The 20545-nt window shown below is 48.0% G+C and overlaps 5 protein-coding genes across 5 annotated transcripts; 2 read left to right on the top strand and 3 right to left on the bottom strand.

Annotated features, from left to right (window-relative positions):
* Window positions 1–886: 886 nt before the first annotated feature.
* N7511_009326 (uncharacterized protein) lies at window positions 887–3698 on the bottom strand (the record flags this gene model as incomplete). The annotated part of the gene is made up of 6 exons (XM_057131703.1): window positions 887–1844; window positions 1905–2152; window positions 2212–2662; window positions 2724–2929; window positions 2979–3344; window positions 3402–3698. The coding sequence occupies 6 exons, from the start codon at window positions 3696–3698 to the stop codon at window positions 887–889; spliced, it is 2526 nt and encodes an 841-aa protein (XP_056979691.1).
* A 1005-nt stretch (window positions 3699–4703) lies between these two features.
* N7511_009327 (phytanoyl-CoA dioxygenase family protein) lies at window positions 4704–5582 on the top strand (the record flags this gene model as incomplete). Its single annotated transcript, XM_057131704.1, has 1 exon — window positions 4704–5582. One exon carries the CDS (start codon window positions 4704–4706, stop codon window positions 5580–5582), a length of 879 nt encoding a protein of 292 aa, XP_056979692.1.
* Window positions 5583–6293: 711 nt separating this feature from the next.
* Window positions 6294–8273, bottom strand: N7511_009328 (flavin-containing monooxygenase; the record flags this gene model as incomplete). Its single annotated transcript, XM_057131705.1, has 1 exon — window positions 6294–8273. One exon carries the CDS (start codon window positions 8271–8273, stop codon window positions 6294–6296), a length of 1980 nt encoding a protein of 659 aa, XP_056979693.1.
* Window positions 8274–10089: 1816 nt separating this feature from the next.
* On the bottom strand, window positions 10090–11534 carry N7511_009329 (uncharacterized protein; the record flags this gene model as incomplete). Its single annotated transcript, XM_057131706.1, has 5 exons — window positions 10090–10409; window positions 10470–10903; window positions 11025–11148; window positions 11204–11330; window positions 11394–11534. 5 exons carry the CDS (start codon window positions 11532–11534, stop codon window positions 10090–10092), a joined length of 1146 nt encoding a protein of 381 aa, XP_056979694.1.
* Window positions 11535–12781: 1247 nt separating this feature from the next.
* Window positions 12782–20475, top strand: N7511_009330 (uncharacterized protein; the record flags this gene model as incomplete). The annotated part of the gene is made up of 5 exons (XM_057131707.1): window positions 12782–13426; window positions 13485–14585; window positions 14640–15015; window positions 15083–19507; window positions 19565–20475. 5 exons carry the CDS (start codon window positions 12782–12784, stop codon window positions 20473–20475), a joined length of 7458 nt encoding a protein of 2485 aa, XP_056979695.1.
* Between the last annotated feature and the right edge of the window lie 70 nt (window positions 20476–20545).

Consider the following 20545-nt stretch of genomic DNA (forward strand, 5'->3'; position numbering starts at 1 on the left):
GACATACTAAACAGCTTTTTCCCTCAGGCGGATCTGAACATTGCTGATGTTACATGCGGAGTCAACAACGAATCGCCCGGAATAGCAATTCCAAGCAACCCCACACGAGAGACACCGGAGAGGCCAAGACCCGGAGAAGGAAAAAGGAAAAGAAACGGAGTAACGATTAAGGCGGACTTGATCCGACTCCAACCGTTCCCCACACCGGGTGGAAATTCCCCGACTATTGGAGATTGGAGATTCAGCATATGGTATGATGTAACAGAGGCACGATGGGGCCATGTTTATAAGTGTAATGTTATGGAAGTGATCTGAGGAGATCAAAACATAGAGTAAGTATGCCTAAAACAGTAAATATTTTATTTCATCAGCTTTATAGCCTCCATGTCAGGTGAAAGAGAAACAGATAGGAAAGTGGACGGAGAAGCGCACGTAGATAGGATCGTGCCTGGTCCTTCCGGTTTAGTGCTCGCCTTGCCGCTTTTTGCTCCTGAGTAAAACTGAGCACGCCCGTCGACATCATCGTGCACGGCCCATATTCACGTGCTTATTACATAAGCACAATGTCAAGCCCTGGAGGTTCAAGTTCCAATCTTATAAGGTTCCAAGGTTGCGCCCTCGATATTACCTCAGCAGCCTCATCCGCAAGCCCTAAGTAAACGTTAACTGTTATCCCCTTAATGAATGCCATTAATGAATGCCGTTAATATGAGATCGGCCTATCATTCAGCATTCATGCACCTCTACAAGGCTCTACAAGGCTCTACAAGGCTCTACAAGGGTATTGAGAATAAGGAGCGAAAGTTCTGAAAGAAATCAGAAATCCGCTCTCATTCCAAAAATTCATTTGCAACCATCACATAATTAAATAAGGACTCTGATTCAATTACAAGTTCACCAAGTCCTCACAGAACAGCCACCTGGTGGAAGACCCATATCCCTTCTGTTGCCAATCATTGACCGTATCAGGGAAGAAAGGGATCTTCCCCCTCAAGCTATAATCGTGAGCAAGAATAACAAATACATCATCCGATGCATCTAGCTCTTTGATTTTCTCCACCGTCTCCAAGGCTCTTGCATGATCCGTCGTCAAAGCAGAGGAGACCTGAAAGAACGCCTCATCCCCAGCCGAGGGACATGTTGCACACGCGCTTAATCCGGGAGGCGAGCGCTGGCCTGACGGTAAGGGACGGTATTTAGTCGGGCGAAGAACCCCCGGGTGATGACATGCATCCGCACCCATGAATACAAATGTATCCGGGGATGTGGTCACTCTGGCCAGTGCGCACATGTGCCCGATCGAATGGCCGGGAGCATTGAGGAGGTAGAAGGACCCATCACCAAAGTAGTCAAATGCGTCAAAGGAACCGACCTTGAGTGGGCTGTGGTCAAAGGAAATCTCGCAGAGTTGACGGCCCTTGATATCAGAGTCGAGAACTCGGCTGGCGGGGTTGGATGGGTACCCTGGCCAGGAAGATCGCAGGCCCGGGCCCACGACCAAGTTGGTGGACGGTGGAAAGGTGGAGGGGTCTCCGGTATGGTCAAAATGGTCATGGGACCACACAATGGCTTCGACTTTAGTACAACGGATATCTGCATCTGGGATGAGAGTAGTGTCAAGGATATCCGCTACATTTCTGGGGTTGCAGACTGTGGTGGTGGCTCTGATAAGTTGTGCAGCTGTGGGTGCCAAGTTTTGCCAGTCCAGTCGGACGCCTAGATCAAATAGAATATGGCGCTCGCCGCTTGATATCAAAAAGCAGTACGTTGGTACTGTGACTTTGTCAAGTCCGTTGAGTGCAGGTTGCCAGAAGAGGTTTGGCGTCAGATCAACGGTTGTGCCTCTAAATGTAGAAAGGGTCAAGATTAAATTATGTCCTATTGTAAAAGGACTTCAAACTCACGGATCGATAACCCTCACAAGGGCTGTAGATGATGACGAAGGGACCTCCAACCGAGGGGGCTGCACCGCTTCATTCAAACGAATTTGAACGTGCAAGTCCCATTGCTTAAATAACCACGAATTCTCCATCCTAAGTTGGACTGGCCCAATAGCGGATACCTTGTATCGCATTAAAAGAGCCGGAAACAGTTTTTTCATTTCAAAGATGGCGATATTCCTGCCGAGGCATGTACGTCGACCAGCTCCGAACTGCATCATATAAGTAAGCTTCCGCAACTCGAAGCAACGAGGAATAGAAGGCTTCGTACCGTGAGAATGCCATTCTCAAGTCTTCGACGGTCCATATCGTCAAGATTCAGCCATCTTTCCGGCCTCCATTCGTCTGCGTCATTACCGTAGGTATCTTTATCCCGGTTTACAATATATGGGCTCATGCCAACCACCGTACCTGCTGCAAGATAAGTTCCGCAAATGGTTGCGCCACCCTCAGGAATAACACGCTCAAAGGGCAAACAGAACGGGGGATGGAGCCGGAGTGCCTCCATAATGCATGCATCGAGATAGGGAAGCTCTCGCACCTCATGCCAGGATGGGTATGGCCGTGAAAGGCGCCCCTTCCGATGTGCATCAGATAGTTCCTGGACTAATGTGGCCATGGAATCCGGACACTGAAGAAGATAGCGCATTACAGCAGTCATGGCGGTTGCAGTTGAATCTGATCCGGCAAGTATATTGGAGAACGTCCAAGCCTTGGGGGCCCTAGGATTGATTGGTTAAATTTGCGGTAGTTCAGTTGTTTTGAGGCGAGACAGATTCATACCATGTAGGGATACTAGGGTCCTTGTTCTTAATTTCCAAAAACTTGGAGAGCATGTCCTTTTTCTCTAGTTCCTGTGGTGAAGGGTTTTGGCGTGCAGAAACAAATCTATCCACGACCCCAAGCACATTGAGTCCCGTAGTCTGTTTAAACATTGCAACTACGGGGTTTTTGTTCCAAACCCGATCAAGCCAGGGGATTTGGCCAATCTGGAAGAGACAGTCAGTACGAACTGGTAAATAGGCTAGTTTAACTCACCGGAGCAACGGTCTTCATAAAGGACCAAATCCCAGGTAATATTTCACGGTCATCCCTGCCTGTCTCTATAAGTCCGTGTCGCTCGCTGAAAGATAACATCCCCATCACATCAAAGGCAAAGAACTGCAACCATTCTGCAAGATCGAGTGACTGCCCTGTCACGCCGAATCGCCGATCAAGCTGTTGAAAGAGAAGCTCCAACGTTTGGTCTACAGCTGGCTCCGAGCCCACAATGCTGGTCATGGAATAGAGCGAAGCGATTGGCTTTCGGAGCTGCCGGTGGAGGGTTTCATCTTGTGTGTTGAATACCGCAGGAAGAATACCGTTCTTGCGCGAATATGGCTTCTGGGTTCGATAAAAGTCACTCTGCCCGAGTATATTATACTTAGCAAGAGAATGACAATCAGCTCACTGCCCTCTCACCTTTTGATACCCGGGTCGATGGGGGTATATTATAGACATGGCGCTGGGATCGGAAATGGATACCATGTTAGGGCCAAATCTAACAAGCTTGCCATATTTTTCGTGCATTTCGCGATGATATTCATGTGCTTTGCCGGATTTTACCCACCACACTCGTTGGAGGTTGGTGAATGCAGCAATAATTGGTCCTGGGACATGACTGAGGTACAAAAAGCTTTGGACCACTTCATAAAAAGCGTACAGAGCGAGCGTGGCAGCAGCCAGCGTGGACAAGTTCATCATGTCTAGAATGGTCATTTTTGGCTGTGTTCACTGTTCGGCTCTTCTCTTTGGTGACGGAGATACTGATTCGAAAAGGCGGGTTTTTTTTGGTGCCGAAGAGACCAGCAATTGACCCCCTTGCAATCTTCCTCGAGGTGAGCTATGATCTAAAAAGCAAATAAACGTGCAGTTGACATGATTTTGATGCAAGCTGTGAAGCCAACACCTACTCCACTATTTCTCGGGCTCGGGAGATGCCCATGCATGAACCTAATATAAGTACATTGAATGTGACATATCGCGCATATTCCTTATCGATAAAAGCAAAGAAAGCCTTGGAGCAAGCCAGCATGTATAGTAAGCTGCCTTTATTGATTCTGACCTGTGAGTCTACTGCAGTAAGGAAATGAGGTTACCTTGAATTACCAGGTATTTGAATGCCATTTTCAGTTTAGAAGAATATTCAAAAATAAAATACTCATTATCGGCCAATCTGTGAGCATCTTCATCATGTAGCGTATCGTCTCTCTCAAGCCCAAGACCCCCTACTAAATATAGAGTAGTCAGGGACGGAGAGAAACGATTTGATGGTAGATAGTCTTGTTTTCTCGACATTCTACCTGCAGCGTTCAATCTCTACATCGTAAGTCGGGCATCACTGCATCACAAATTGCCTTTTTGATAAGCACAAGTGCTAATTTGCTCACTGCTGCTCTGCTGTCCACCCAGAGTGAAGATATGCACGAGGGTATCACATCTGCAATAGTTGTTCACCAAGAATGCATCCTCATCACTAGGCATGCATTTTGTACAACTATGCACAATGACATGTTCGTTACTGCAATGTACAGTAGATTGGTATGATCACGATTTCATGTACAAAGACTAAACCAGTAGCCAGAAGTGTTTCTTTTTGAGAAAGTCGAATCCGATTCCGTTTCTTTTCAATCTACGCTCAAAGGGGATCTGGTTCCTTTCTAAACTAGTGGCAAGGTCTTTCCTATTGTCTTCTTTCTATTATTTATCCTTGTCAGCTTCGGAATGACCGGCCTTACTACCGTCTCGCAGCCTCCCCTCCGCCGTGTTGCTGCAACAGCTGGAGCAGATGTTATCATCAATATCCTTCAGGAGGACGGTGCGGTCGTTATCGAAAACTTCTGCGATTCAGGTGTAATCGACCAGCTGAATGGTGAATTGGAACCATATCTAGCTCGCGATGTCGACCTCTTCAAAAATTTAGCCGACTTTCACGGTCTGGGATCCAAGCGTATCTGCAATCTCCCCGCGAAAAGCGAGGCATTCCGGCAGAACATCCTGAATGATACCTTGGTGCATGATATCTGTCGAAAGATTTATTCTGAGCAGCAGAATGTTGACTATTGGTTGGGAATGGGAGCAATGCTGCAGAACTTGCCAGGCGGGGATAAGCAGGATTTGCATCGTGATCAAATGTTATTCCCTCTCTCCAAGGCACTTGGAGAAGCCGGACCAATGGTCATGATCAACTTCTTCTTGGCCCTGGACAATATTACTGAGGAGAATGGTGGAACCCGTGTCATCCCTGGCAGTCACTTGTGGTCGGACTTTAGTGACCATGGCGAAGCGTCTGTTCCTGTGGAGATGAAAGCCGGAGATGCGTTTCTTCTGGGTGGCAAGACAGTCCACGCTGCTGGCCAGAATGTAAGCCAGGATTCTATTCGTCGACTCATCATCTTTGGGTTTCAGCCGGGGTACCTGACTCCCTTTGAATCGTTTATGGGCATACCGCGCGACATCGTTGAGAGTATGACACCTCTTGCCCGAAGAATGATTGGTTGGGGATCACCCATGGTAGAGGGGTTGCCCGTGTGGACAATGGATTCTAAAGACATTGGGCTTTGGCGGGAGAGAGAAGGGGTTCAGCACAAGCTTAGCACTTAGTCGCACACTTGTCCATGAAATAAATCTCAGCCTAGGTAGCACCCAGGAGACAATTTCTTTCGGCATCTTTAGGCTCTCTTCTCTCGACAAGAAACAACTTGAAATATACTCCAAAACACCATATTTGCTACTACTGGTCTACATCATCAAAAGCCCTGACGGCGTTGAGGGATATAAACGAAGATAACGTAGATTTCAAAGGCCAAAAGGTGAGAGGCAGGCTGGGCGTTGCTAATACCCCGATCTTATATCTTTTAGCAAATCCTGGATTTCACCACCTATAATATATATCTGTACAGCCCACTAACCAAAGAAGAATTTCCATGCCTTCCATGGCTCCTTCATGAATGGGAGCTCTGGGGCTTGTGAAACGGTTGTGCGTTAACTCTTACTTGCCAAACGATTTGCCAAAGAAATGAAGTATGGATGGTTCTGGATTAAGTTGAAGATTACTGGTTAGGGGGCTTGTCAGAGGTGTTAAGAGTTATCAGGCCAAAGGTTCCTTCTTGACGGCAGAATCCTGTTAACAGTTAATACACTCTAAGGTTTATATCTGAAATGTCCCAGAAAGATTTAAAAAGCGGCTATTTCGACTGGAGATAACTAAATTTGTGTCTTGTCGACCCGATATTATAGACAACATTCAGATACTTCGATGATTGAATACTGCGTATTCCCCTCGGTAGCCCCTATCCTAGAAATTAAAGCCTTCTATTCCAAGTATGTCAGATCCACTCCATCGAGCTTTTCCTCTTCTCTCCATGCTTCAATGTACTCCACGTAGCTTGCTATGCCCTCTCCCCAAATTGCCATGCGTACCATCTTTTTCAAATCTTCTGCATTGCCTGACTGGCCAATTTTACCATAGCCGTTGAGGTATCCTGGCGTGCAACCAGCTATCCCTCGGAGGGCCGCCGCACGCGAGACAACCTGCATGGCCCAGTTCTCCTCTGCCTCTGCTGTTGGCTCTATAATAACTTTTGACATTACAGGACACTGTGCGCCAGCGTTCTCTTTTGCTTTCGAGAGAATGTAGGCAACATGAGTGGCGCTTTGGTCCAGACTATATGTCATGTTGGCGCATCCCCCGGCCTGAGACGTTCCAGGGAAGAACAGGTTAGGTAAATCCCGAGTCATTACTCCATGCAAAGTTGCGAGGTTGTTCTTCCACTTGTCTTCCATTGTAAGGCCGTGCCGGCCTACAACTGAAATATTCGCCCGCGATCCCGGGCTGACTCGGGTCGCCGCGACAGTGAACCCTGTGCTGAATATGACAGCGTCCAGTTCATATTCAATGCTGTCTGCCACAAGCCCTTTGGGTGTAAAGTGACTAATTCCATGATCTCGGATGTCAACCAGCTTCACATTTGGCTTGTTGAATGAGGGCAGGTAGTCATCATGGAAAGTCGGTCGCTTACACCACCCTGGATACCACGGAGCCAGAGCACTAGCAGATGCCGAGGCTTGAACGATATCATGAACACGGCCCCTGATCCTTTGCTGCCGGGTTCGATCCACCTCCTGCATGTGGTGGAAATAATCCGGATCAAGAGCCTGCTTTGACCCTATAAGCACACTGAAAGAGGGTATTTCTGTCCACCCATCAGCTACCATGTTGGTCTTTGGAGGTGGTTGCTGATTACAAGTGAAGGCATTGAAATTTTCCATCCTTCTTCGTTGCCATCCCTGGGGTTCAGACTGAATCTCGCTTTCCCACCACTCCGGGTCTGTTGAACGTTGTCCACGATGGTCCACTGACGAGGGCGTGCGTTGAAATACCACGAGTTCCTTACAGTATTTCGCGAGATGGGGAACTATCTGTACCGCACTGGCTCCAGACCCAACGATGGCAACCGTCTTGTCTCGCAACTTGGCCATTTCTGGGTTCTGTGGTGTGCCTCCAGTGAAGTCATAGTCCCACCGAGCAGTGTGGAAAAGTCTGCCATTGTATTCCTGAGACTTTGGGAATGCGGGTATTCTTGGACTGGCAAACACCCCTTGGGCGATGATGGTGAAGTCCGCAGTAAGCTGAACCGCTGTCTTGTGCTCGTCGTTTTCCCCGTGAAACCTCATTGCACACACATTCCAAACGCTTTTGCCTTCATCCCAATTCATTTCTTGGACAGCTGTCCGAAACATGGTTCGCTCAACAAGGTCCCATTTACGGGCGATGCGCTCAGCATGAGTTCTTATCTCTTCACCAGATGCGTATTTCTCGCCAGGCATGTATCCTGTCTCTTCCAAAAGCGGCATATAGATATAGCTCTCCGTGTCACACATGATCCCTGGATACCGATTCCAGTACCAAGTGCCACCAAACCCAGCGGCCTTATCCACAAGTACTATGTCATCTGCACAAAAAGTACCGCTTTGAATCAAGCGAACTGCAAAAAGAAGACCGCCATGGCCGGCACCAACGATGAGTACCTTGTGGTGGGATTGTTGAAACAATTTTGCCCGGTCGTTTTCGCTTTCTACTGTTGAATGGATCCAGGGATCATGTGCAAAGGTCTTGAACTCCTCGTCGATATCAATTTCAATATCTGACACCAGTCCATGGGATGTCATCTGAGTCAAGCGCTCCCGTTCATATTTTTTCTCGATGTCGATAGAAGCTTCTTGAATGCAATCTTTGCAGGGAGGGTCCGGGATCGACCTGCTGCAATAGCATACCGTGGAAGATACGGTCATGGTTGGCTCTGAAGCTAATTGATCTAACGTGAGGCAAAAAGCCGGAAAAAGAATATGGTTGTTTCCTTTCAATTTAAGGAGGTGAGGTTTGGGATCGAGAAGCGCACAGTATTGCAGACATTAATCTTGTATTTGGACACTGTCTCCTTCATGTAGTTCATAAATAATGGGCCATGCGCAAGTCGCTTAGTGAAATTCTATCCCATATCTCGGCCAGAAGATAGTTTCTATGCTCAATTGGTGGATGATATTGAAAGATGCCCCCACTGTAAATCAAAATCAAACCTTTGGAACGGAAAATACTCCCCAGTCCGTATACCTGGTAGGTCGATCCGTCGATCATTGTGATGAAAAAACTATATTGATAGGTGGTATGCATCAAAATGCTCCCAAGATTCGGTATGTGCTCAATCTTTTGCAAGCTAGACCAAGCCAACGTCGTACGTCACCCAGTCTGGTCCACAATTACTGCACACAAAGCTATTGGTGAAAGCAAGCTTGTAGTAACACCATCAGAGGAGCTCTTTTATGCGGAGGACAGTACTCCATACAGTACGTTGGGTGTGATACGAATGCACGAGCGGCATAAATTGACCAAAAGATTAAGCATACTGCATACAACACTGTACAGTACTCAGCTACCCTTGCAAAACGTGGCTGTAAAATTGGCGCCTTGTACATATTGCCTAGCATATTTGCTGCATTGGAAGGCGTTTTTGTATAGACCAATGTGATAGATCACAGATTATGCGAAGTACTACAGAAGCAGATAAGAGGCAACGTGCTAACTGATCAATATCGAGGTAGGATCATACCAATCCAGCGCTGAATCATGTATCATGCAAAGTACTATATAGCACAGTAAATTCAAACAAAAGCAGGCAAATTGCTAACCGATTCGCATTGAGGTAGAATCGCATCGACCGGTATGATAGATCGTATTACATGCGAGAACATTGAAGAAGCAAATACAACAGAGGAAACTTGCTAACCGATGGGGATCAAGGTATGATCATGATTGTTCAACCTTGTAAAATATTTGAACGTGATAATTCGAAATTTCATCCAACTCAGAAAGAGTAGTCTGCGAAGGGGCATAGCGGCCAATGTCCCAATGGACTTTCTGCCTTAGTCGATGCCTTGATGTCTTATTAGTGCCTTATTTTAAACAGGCAGAACTGAAAATACATGAAATACAATGACAGGTGTTACATTAAACCAAGTACCTAAAGTGCCCAAGTTCAATAAAATGAAGCTATCCCCACTATACAAAATATCATACATCCCTCGGACCAGGCGATAAATATGTTTTCTTCTCTCCTCCGCTCTTCATCTTTACCACTACCTTCGTCGCCGCTTTATATTTACCTCAAGGTAAACTTCCGTCCTCCGTCTTCTGTCTAGTCTTAACACTATAAATGAGTCTAAAGCCGTTGCTGTTGTATCCGCTTACCGCTTATAGCTACAGCCATAACAGTTTTTATCCGCATCTACTTAGGCGAAAATAGTTAGCGAAATCTATAAGAATAGTTCCCTCTCATTAGTCGAGCCAGCATCAAGTAAACATTCATTGATCCATCGATAGATAGCTCTATTTACAATACACTGCATAGAGCGGTCAAAAAAGGTCTAGAATCAGACATCAAGGCATCAGCTAGGCCAAAAAGAAAGTTCATTGGGACGTTGGCCGCTATGCCCCTTTGCAATATAGGACAGCTATCAGTTTCAATAGATTGAAATATTTGCTGTGCAGATTTAATGAAGCTTGCTTATCACCACTGTGTTCTATTTGGAAAAATATAGCTCAAAAATGAATCTATAATGCCTCTTTTACCGCTACAATGAGGCTTGCATATTCACCATCTCTGTGGGGTTTGATGTCCACAACCTTCAGACCAGTCGATTTCAATAACTCCTCCCAGCGGCTCCCAGCCCTTTCCTCAGCACCAAGAGAGGCTAACATAAGCATATCCATGCTAGTTGCGTACGGTTGGGCGTTTGTTTCTGGCAGAACAAACTCATCAATTACAACAGTAGAATTGGAATCCATGGCATCCACGATATGCTGCAATATTTCTTGACACTTGGCATCTGGCCAATCATGAAGAACTCCTCGGATATAGTAAAACTTGGCGCCTAATGTTTTATTAATGAGATAGGGTGTAGAAGCATTCATGAATGCAAGCAAAAACTAACCTTTAACAGGCTGAGGTTGAAAGATGTCATGAACCATTCTTTCCACCCCCTCAGCGGTTGTTGGAGCGTCGATGACCCTCTGCCTGTCTTGAACTATCATCCGACCTTGCAGATCAGGATACTGAGCTCGAAGTCGAGCACCTTGATGACCAAGTCCTCCTGCCACATCCACGAACAGGACATCATCTGGGGCGACTTGCTTGTCCATCAGAGCGTACAGGTTAGCCCAGTTGGTCAGGTTGTTTCCGCAAAATGCCATATGCTTGTCGAAGAGTTCACCCTTTTCTGGGAAGGCATCGCTGTAGGCAAACGGATCACCTTGCCAGTTAGTTACCTCGTGAAAGGGGAGTTTAGCACAGCCCGCTGGATCCGCGTATGAGGATTTAGCGAGGTACTTGGGCAACTCATAAAAGATTGGAGTGAGCACTTGGTAGCTGGAAAATATCGAAACAATCAGTTTTGGCCCAATCAATACATAAATATACTTATATATTGATGTAGGTGAGTGTGCTTCTCATCATCTTGCACATTGAAGAGGGGGAAAAGATAACCTACTATGCCTCCACAAAGTTCTCGCCTTTTGGGGAGTCCAACGCGCGAGTAACATTGTTAGCAGTGAACACTTCAGCTTCGGGCTGATCAATCATCTTCATGCTTGCCAGGTAGCGCAGCACACGTGCTACGAGCTGAGTATCAGAATAGGGCTCATCCGTTGTGTGCACTCAGGGGCTTACCTAGCAAACGGCGATCTGCTCCTGTAGTTTCGGTGAGACTGTCCAAGGTCTGCGGTGAATCTTTCGATGAAAGGAACTTGAAGACCTTCAAGTCCAAACCCATTTTTGCTCCGCATAGCTCGAGTGGCTGACATATTCGTTAGTCTGGGATGGATCCGCTGTTCATGGTGTGGGATCTTGGGTAACCTACTGCAACCGCAACCCTTTCCAATGTTTCATCAGGAGTTTCCAATGAAATTGAAGTAGTGCGTAAGGCGGTGATAAAAGCCTTTCGCTCGCTGCCCTTGACAGTGTCAGCGAAGGATGTAATTTGGCTGATAATTTCCTCCATGATGCGTTGAAAGCAGGCTCGAGGATTGAAGAACAGAGAAGGATGCAAGTGGACCAAATACCAAAAATACTATTAGAGCCTTTAAGAAAAAAACGCAACAATCTAGTGAGATATTTATAGACATAGTCGGGGATCAAGAGGCGGAAATCCCGCCTTGCATATATTGATGTGATGCACGAGCTTCTGTGAAGGCTTTCCGACTCATGCATCATCAGCTGGAACTGACAGGGGACTAACCTTTTTGGCGGCTAACAAGAGTCTGTGGCGAGGTTCTAGCCCATAGACCAAAACCTCTGTACTGTACAGTATGCAGTTGACGAGGGCAGATACGACCCTGTCGGCTAAATCACATCACGTTGCACCGAGGTTTGCCTTTTATCATTTTGACGGAATTGGTAGATCAGATTATTTTCTTGTCACTGAAATACTTACTGCCTGTATTGATACCCAACCATGCGGGATAAATTATACCATGAAAGCTACGGGCGATAGATATTCGAGTCCTCCGATGACATATTACTCAAGAGATCATGGCAGGAGCTTGCTTTGACTAATTTCTCCTGACAAAATAGTGTATTTGTTGAGATTTGCTGCCGCATACAGTATGTATTTCATACGACCTTGGTTCACCATGGCGAGCCCTGGATGACATTGACCTATTCGTGGGGAATCTTGCCACAGCAACGCAGTATGTAAAATCTAGCAAATAATTCCTAAAGAGATACCAGGCGCATAAAGATCTCGTCATAAATGCGTAATAATTGCGCAACAGCTCTTGGTACACAAAATGTTAGCAAATAGAAATTTGTGGTCCATCTTTCTGCTGACTTGAAATGAGATGCTGTACAGGAATGTAGATCCTTCAGTTAATAGAAAATATCCGCGTGATCTACGCTGCGCACAATCTATCGATCTTGTACATTATCTATGCATCCATGGATGCTATGCGGCTTACTGTACATTGTCACATCAATATATCGGCATTGGGCTGCATTCACTTAATTGCCTTGTCTAGCAAAGAGAACGAGGCACAGGAACAGCCTACCGAAGCACTGTGTGGTATAGTTAGACTGTGAAACTGGAAAAGTCGATGAGAGCTGCAAGGGCCTGTTTGGCAATTGCCACATTTGGTTCTTCATTGGCTTGAGCCATCTGTGTGATCTAGTATTTCATGAATGTAGTTCCCCTTCAATTGAACCAAATTTTATTATACACACTTTCATCAAACTACTAACTTACTATTTATCATGAGACTTTGCGCTGAGTGCCCCGAAGTAGGCTATCGTGTTCTTTTTGGACCGCAATGCACCGAAATCGGAGAACAACTCACTCGTATCAGAGATGCCCTACAGAAATACCCATCGGAGCTGAATTTCCTTCATGAAATAGTAAACGAGCTTCCATCGCTATGGCCTGTCATTACAGGTGCCTGTCCAGCACTGGAAAGCTTACCTGGCGAGAGGGATCTAATTTCACTGGCCCAAAGTATGAACAAGGAATCACCGGCCGGTCCTGTGGGAGAACCTTCGAACATCATTCTCACTCCTCTCACCGTTATGGCACATATATCTGAGTTCTGGCAGCTCCAAAATGTTGCCACGCATCCAGCATTCCAATCAGGATCATCCACAGCCTCCTCGGCTGCACTTCCGAGGATAATTGATGCTCAAGGATTCTGTGTAGGTTTCCTCGCAGCGGGTGTTATCGCTAGCTCACGAGACGCGCGTGAGTTTCAATCCGTGGCATCCAATGCAATCAGACTGGCTGTCTGCATCGGAGCGTTGGTCGATTTGGATGAAATGGTGTCTGGTGAGGCTACATCTATGGCAATAAGATGGGAGTCCGAAGAGATGTATGCCTATCTTCAACAGATATTAAATCAAGACCCAACAGTAAGTAATTCTCCACTGAAAAAAAAAAAAGCCAAGCCAAAGCTGAGGACCACCTTAGGTGTATATTTCCTGCAACACGGATGTGAACAGCGCTACTATCACGCTTCCCGGTCAGATCACAGAATGGATGAAGCAGCAGCTCAATGGCTCTGGGCTGCGGTCAAAGCAGATTTCTCTACGGGGTCGTTTTCATCATCCCCAGGCGCATGAAGAAGGCGTTCTGCAGATAATGCAGCTGTGCAATAAGGACCGTCGCTTTCAACTCCCCAATAGTGATACCTTGCCATTTCCCCTTCGATCCAATCAAGACGGCGAGGTGATTGAGCCGGGGACATGGTTGCACACCGTTGCCCTGGAGGCAATTCTCTGTGCAAAGGCAAACTGGTGGAAAACCATATCGTCACTGCTCAATGACTGGGAATTGGGAGTTGACGAGTCCTGTCTGGTGTCCATTGGCACAACGGAATTCGTTCCACAATCTGCCCGAGGTCGACTGGTGTCCCAAAACAGCATTCCCATGGTATGTGGAAAGCACAGTCCGGTCGACGAGCAAACACCAAGTGTTTCCTCCACTTCATTCCTGAAAGAAGAACATGAGGTCGATGCCCCCTCACAAAAGAGCCAGATGATGCCGATTGCCATTACGGGAATGTCTTGTCGATATTCTGGCGCAGATTCTGTGAACGACTTGTGGGACTTGCTAGAGCTGGGCCAATGCAATGTGCAAAGGGTCCCCGAGCAGCGGTTCCGGATGACAGAGCTCCAGCGAGAACCCCGCGGTCCTTTCTGGGGCCACTTTCTGGAGCATCCAGAAATGTTCGATCATCGCTTTTTCGGCATCTCAGCGAGAGAGGCTGAGTCCATGGATCCGCAGCAGCGCTTGTTGCTTCAGGTAGCATACGAAGCAATGGAATCTGCCGGTTACTGCGGATGGCAGCAAACCAAGCCCCCACAGGATATCGGGTGTTATGTTGGGGTAGGCTCCGAAGACTATACAGAGAATGTAGCATCTCGTCATGCAAATGCCTTCTCCGCCACAGGAAGCTTGCAGTCATTCATCAGCGGGCGCACTAGCCATTTCTTTGGGTGGACGGGACCTTCAATCACGATAGATACAGCATGTTCGTCCGCAGCGGTGGCGATACATCTAGCATGCAAAGTAAATAATATGTCCACTCCTCTCCCAAGAATGCTGACTGACCACAATGAACAGGCCCTACAGACACAAGAGTGCTCGATCGCGGTAGCCGGTGGCGTCAACGTTCTCACTAACCCTAGAGTGTACCAGAATCTTGCGGCCGCATCATTCTTGTCTCCTACAGGAGCGTGTAAGCCATTTGATGCCACTGCTGATGGATACTGTCGTGGAGAGGGAGCTGGAATCGTTGTGCTACGTCCTTTGCAAGATGCCATTGACCACGGGGACCCCATACTCGCTGTGATCACTGGCTCAGCCGTTAATCAAGGCTCCAACAACTCACCTATCACAGTACCTGATGCGCTGTCTCAACGAACACTTTATGACAAGACGTTGTCTCTTGCGGGGGCAACTCCCGAGCAGGTTACGTACGTGGAAGCCCACGGAACTGGTATGGAATTCCACTGCTGTTTACCTTTCATGCATCCGTTCTTGATAGCTGATATGCTGTGATACAGGTACGCAGGTTGGCGATCCAATCGAGTTAGACAGTCTCCGCAGGGCATTTGGTGACCCTCAACGGCGACAGGATCTATTTGTCGGGTCCATTAAAGGCAATATCGGACACACTGAGACGTCCTCGGGAGCTGCCGGTCTGCTAAAGACGATTCTGATGCTGCAAAATCAACGCATTCCGCGACAAGCTAATTTCACAAGGCTGAATCCTAAAGTCACCCCGCTTGATCAAGACCGGTTGATAATTCCGGTAAAGTCAGCTAAATGGCAAGCAGATGCACGATTGGCGATGGTTAGCAACTATGGAGCCTCAGGGAGCAATGCTGCACTCGTGGTGAGGGAACACATTTCCAAAGAAGGTCATACACCCAGCTATATGCTGGATGTTCCGATCTTAATTTGTGCGCAGTCGAAAGACTCCATCAAGGCGTACTGCGGTGCCCTGCGCTCGGCCCTCTTGAGCACTTCTATCACAGTTCAAAACCTCGCATATAATCTCGCGATGAAGCAGAACAGAGACTTGTCATTCTTCTCTACTTTTTCGATTTCATCGAACTCAGAGTCCCTGGCCGCCCGTTTGGAGGCTATTGCTACGGGCGATTCTGCAGATCTTTTGAAGAAGCGACCGGCCAGCGAGCCCCGTGTTATTTTGTGCATTGGTGGTCAAACTGGTCAGAGGCCGTGGATTTCAAAGCTCTTGTTCGACAGCTGTGCCCTGTTGCAGAAACATCTTTTGGACTGTGAGCAGGTGGGTGAGATGCTAGGGCTCCCCAGTCTCTTCCCTACGATATTTGAATCAGAGCCAGTCACGGACATGATTCACTTGCATTTCTTGCTCTTTTCAATTCAGTACGCATGTGCAAAGGCATGGTTGGACTCTGGACTTCGCGTCAATCGCATCGTGGCCCATAGCTTCGGTCAGCTCACTGCTCTATCGGTGGCCGGTACTCTGAGCCTTCACGATGGTATTTTCTTGATCTCCGAGCGTGCTCGTCTAATCCAGACCCGCTGGGGCCCAGATTCCGGCACAATGCTTGCCTTCGAGGGCCCCAAATCGGTTCTTGACGAGCTACTCATTCAGACTGGCCATTGTGTTGATATTGCCTGCTATAATGGGCCGCAGCAAATAATTTTGACTGGCGCAGAGGAATCTATACGAGCTTTCGAGAACTCCGTCACTGGAAGTATTTCAGCAAGCAGTGTCAGACTGAGACGACTAAACATCACTCACGCATTCCACTCCAGACTCATGGACAGTATTACTCCAGGCCTGATGGGGGTTGCACAGTCACTGACCTACATGAAACCGACAATTACCATTGAAAATTGTTCCATGAGTGGTGACTGGTCGACAGTCACACCCTCAAAAATTGTCGAGCACAGTCGCGGCACCGTGTACTTCCAACATGCCGTCGAACGGATAGCTCAAAGTATAGAAGGTCCAGCTGTCTGGTTAGAAGCTGGATCTGGCTCACCGATCATTCCAATGGTCCGCCGAGTGTTGGATAACCTCTCTGGGCAACATGTGTATTGCAAAGTTGACCTCAGTGGGCCTGAAGCCGCAAGGAATTTGGCAACTGTTACTAGTGACCTTTGGGCGCAGAATATCCGCGTTCAATTCTGGCATTTCCATAAGCAGCAGGGAGGCACTTTCACCTGGATGAATCTTCCTCCATATCAGTTTGCGAAGACAAGCCACTGGGTAGACTTTGAGCCCAGTGCGTTTTCGCCCCCAGCCTCATCGACGGTTTCTCATCCTGCAAGTCAGCAGCGAACCGGTCTCTTACACCAACTGAGCAATGGACCGGACAAATATTTGTTCGCTGTGAATACTGGAGACGCGTTGTATCGGTCATGCACGCAGGGACACGCTGTTCTAGACCAGCCGCTGTGTCCTGCATCAATGTATATGGAGCTCGTGCTGCGAGCGACGGCTTGTCTCTCCACTGTGGATGAAACATTAATCCCATCGGCATCTCACATTGAGGACCTCGTCATTTGTTCCCCATTGGTTCTGGATCCACCAGGGGATGTGCATGTGGAACTATCGCCTCACGGACCAAGCTCGTCCAAGGTGTGGTCTTTCTCCATTTTCAGCAACGGCGGACAGACTCGTGATATAGCGACTCACGCCAAAGGAGTCGTTTCCCTTTTGCAAGACAACTCCAGCTCTATGTCCTATTTCCATTCCATGGGGAGATTGGTAAATCATTCCAGAGCCAAAGCAATCATAGAGCGACCGACTTCAAGTGGACTGAAAGGTTCAGCAGTCTATTCAGCGCTTCGGGAGGTGACCAACTATGCAGATCACTTTCGTGGCGTCAGTCAAGTGTTTGCCGATGACTGTGAGGCCACTGGAATTGTCACGATGGCACCCCATGCTACTGAGACAACCTGCAATCCCATTATTCTAGACAACTTTCTGCAGGTTGCGGGTATTCATGTTAACTGTCTTTCTGATCGCCAAGCGGACACAGTCTTTGTGTGCAACGCTATTGGGAAAACTTTCATCAGCAAACTGCTAATCGGGAAAATTAGCGGAGCTCTCTTGCCATCCTGGACTGTATACACCAATTACGTCCGACAGGCAAAGAATCAGATAACGTGTGACGTATACGTTAAAGACGGCTTGACGGATGATCTGGTGGTCGCGATGATGGGTGTTTTCTTCACGCCTGTGTCGATACGGTCTCTCACCCGCACACTGGCGAAGCTGAACAATAACAGTTTCGAAGATGCAAAGCCGACCCCTGTGTGCAGCGTTCCGCCTGAGACACAGCCATCAAAGAACATGCTGAGCCACGAAAAAGTCACCGCCGAGGTCAATGTAGACCGTGATCTTGCAGCTGTGCAAGATATGTTTAGCGAAATATGTGGCGTTGATGCGAACGAGTTATCTCCTGACACTTCATTAGTTGATATTGGAGTGGATTCTCTTTTGAGCACCGAAGTGCTGTCGGAAATCAAGAAACGATTTCAAATCGACTTGGCATATTCAACCTTGGTGGAACTACCAGATATCCAGAGCCTTGCGAGGCATATATTTCCAGGGCGTTCCAACGTAGCCTGCTCGCGGCCTGTTGCTGAGGAGCCACTACCTCGTGGATCTACCATGTCGCATACTGGACCTGTTGTCAGTATCAACGCTCACGACAGACCGTCGCTAATCTCAGTGGCTCATCAATGTTATGAAGCAACTCGCACAGCAGTGTCCCACGCGGATGATGCGAATTGGACCAACTTCTTTCACTGTGTCTATCCTCAACAAATGATGCTCATTACGGCGTACATTGTAGAGGCATTCAAGCTGTTGGACTGTCCGCTAGAGTCTTACCAGCCAGGGCAAGTTGTCCCAATTGTATCTGTTGTGCCGCATCAGGAAACCCTCAGGAACCACCTGTACTCTATTCTGGAGTCCTTCAATCTGCTCTGCCGCAATCCAGGAGGAGAGCTTGTGCGGACGGTAACGCCCCTTTCTCCGCTGTCGTCACAAGTCTTGCACACTCAGATACGCAGCGAGTATCCCGCATACGCATTGGAGCACGACCTCCTCCAGATTACAGGTCCGCAGCTGGCAAACTGTCTTTCTGGTCAAGCAGACGGAGTATCGCTGATCTTCCGTGATGCCCAAACCCGGCGTTTGGTCGGAGACGTCTATACCGACTCCCCAGTGTTCAAGTCGGGTAACCTCTATCTCGCGCGCTATCTCATGGATGTAATTCGAGGTCTTGGGGACAGTCAACCGATCAGGATCCTCGAAATTGGCGCCGGTACTGGAGGCACTACCAAGTTTCTTCTTGATCAGCTCATGAACATATCCGGAAATACTAACCGCATTCAATATACTTTCACGGACATCTCCTCGTCACTCATAGCAGCAGCACGGAAGAAGTTCGCCAAATACGACTTCATGCAGTACATGACTCTGGACATCGAACAGAATCCGTCTTCGACCTTACATGGCCAGTACGACATCGTGCTGTCGACAAACTGCATCCATGCTACACGGGATCTTGCTCAGAGCTGCTCGCATTTACGTACTCTTCTGCAGCCTAACGGAATCCTATGTCTCGTCGAGCTGACACGCGACATCTTCTGGCTAGATCTCGTGTTCGGTCTGCTCGAGGGCTGGTGGCGGTTTGATGATGGCCGTGAGCATGCTTTGGCGAGTGAACAGCTCTGGCATCAGAAACTTCGCCAGGCTGGCTTTGACTGGGTAGGCTGGACTGATAATGAGAGCGTTGAATCGAATGCGCTGCGTGTTATCATTGGGTCACCGTCAGGAGTGCCTGGACTTACTCAAAGCATTCCTACCAAGCCGACGAAGCTGGAAACCGTTTCCTGGGCACGCAGAAGCAATCTTGACTTGAAGGCGGATATATATTATCCTGATGAGATTGACGTTTTGCGGACTCCCCGTCCAATTGGTAGGAGTGTTCACATGTCATATGCTACAACCCAGTATCGCTAATACCTCTGTTCAGCTCTAATGATCCATGGGGGCGGTCATGTTACACTCTCGCGCAAGGACATTCGCCCGTCCCAGACTCAAGTTTTGCTCCGCGCCGGGTTCCTACCCGTCAGTATTGACTACCGACTCTGCCCAGAGGTCTCTCTACCAAATGGTCCTATGGCGGACGCCTGCGACGCTCTCCGTTGGGTTCGCAACACCCTGCCAAATCTGCCCCTCCTGCGCCCAGATATTCGACCAGACGGCAACCGCGTTGTAGTTATCGGATGGTCTACCGGTGGTCATCTCGCCATGACCCTACCGTGGACAGCCCCTGCTGCAGGTATTGCTCCTCCAGATGCTATTCTTGCCTTCTATTGCCCCACAAACTATGAAGATCCGTTCTGGTCGCGCCCCAATTTTCCTTTTGGGAAGACGGTCGCACCCAACGACGTGGAGTACGATGTCTGGGAAGGCGTGCGTGCTGCCCCGATCGCTAGCTATAACCCACCGCCACAGGAACGACCACTGGGGGGATGGATGTCAACGAAGGATTCACGCAGCCGAATTGCATTGCACATGAACTGGACAGGTCAGACACTGAATATGCTTCTCAAGGGGTCCATGCATATGAACAAAGAAGATCCCATCCCCCGTCCTACTGAAGAGGAGATCCAAGCGGTCAGTCCGCATTACCAAATCCACGCTGGGCGGTACCGCACGCCGACCTTCCTCATTCATGGAACAATGGATGACCTGGTTCCCTTTGCGCAGACAGAGTCAACACATGATGCCTTGGTGCAAAACGGCATTGAAGCAGAGATCAGAGTGTTAAAAGAGGCCTTGCATCTGTTTGACTTATATCCCAGTTTCCACACGTCCGAGGAAGCCAGGAACGCTGTGGCTGATGGATACGAGTTCCTTAAACGGCATGTAGGACTCTAGGAATAGTCTATTTTTGCTTTCTTTCCAATAGGAATTTAATAACCTCTCATCATCGCTTGTTCCTCGAGAA

Source organism: Penicillium nucicola (genome assembly GCF_028828085.1).
Source record: "Penicillium nucicola strain IBT 29836 chromosome Unknown utg000010l, whole genome shotgun sequence".
NCBI lineage: Eukaryota > Fungi > Ascomycota > Eurotiomycetes > Eurotiales > Aspergillaceae > Penicillium > Penicillium nucicola.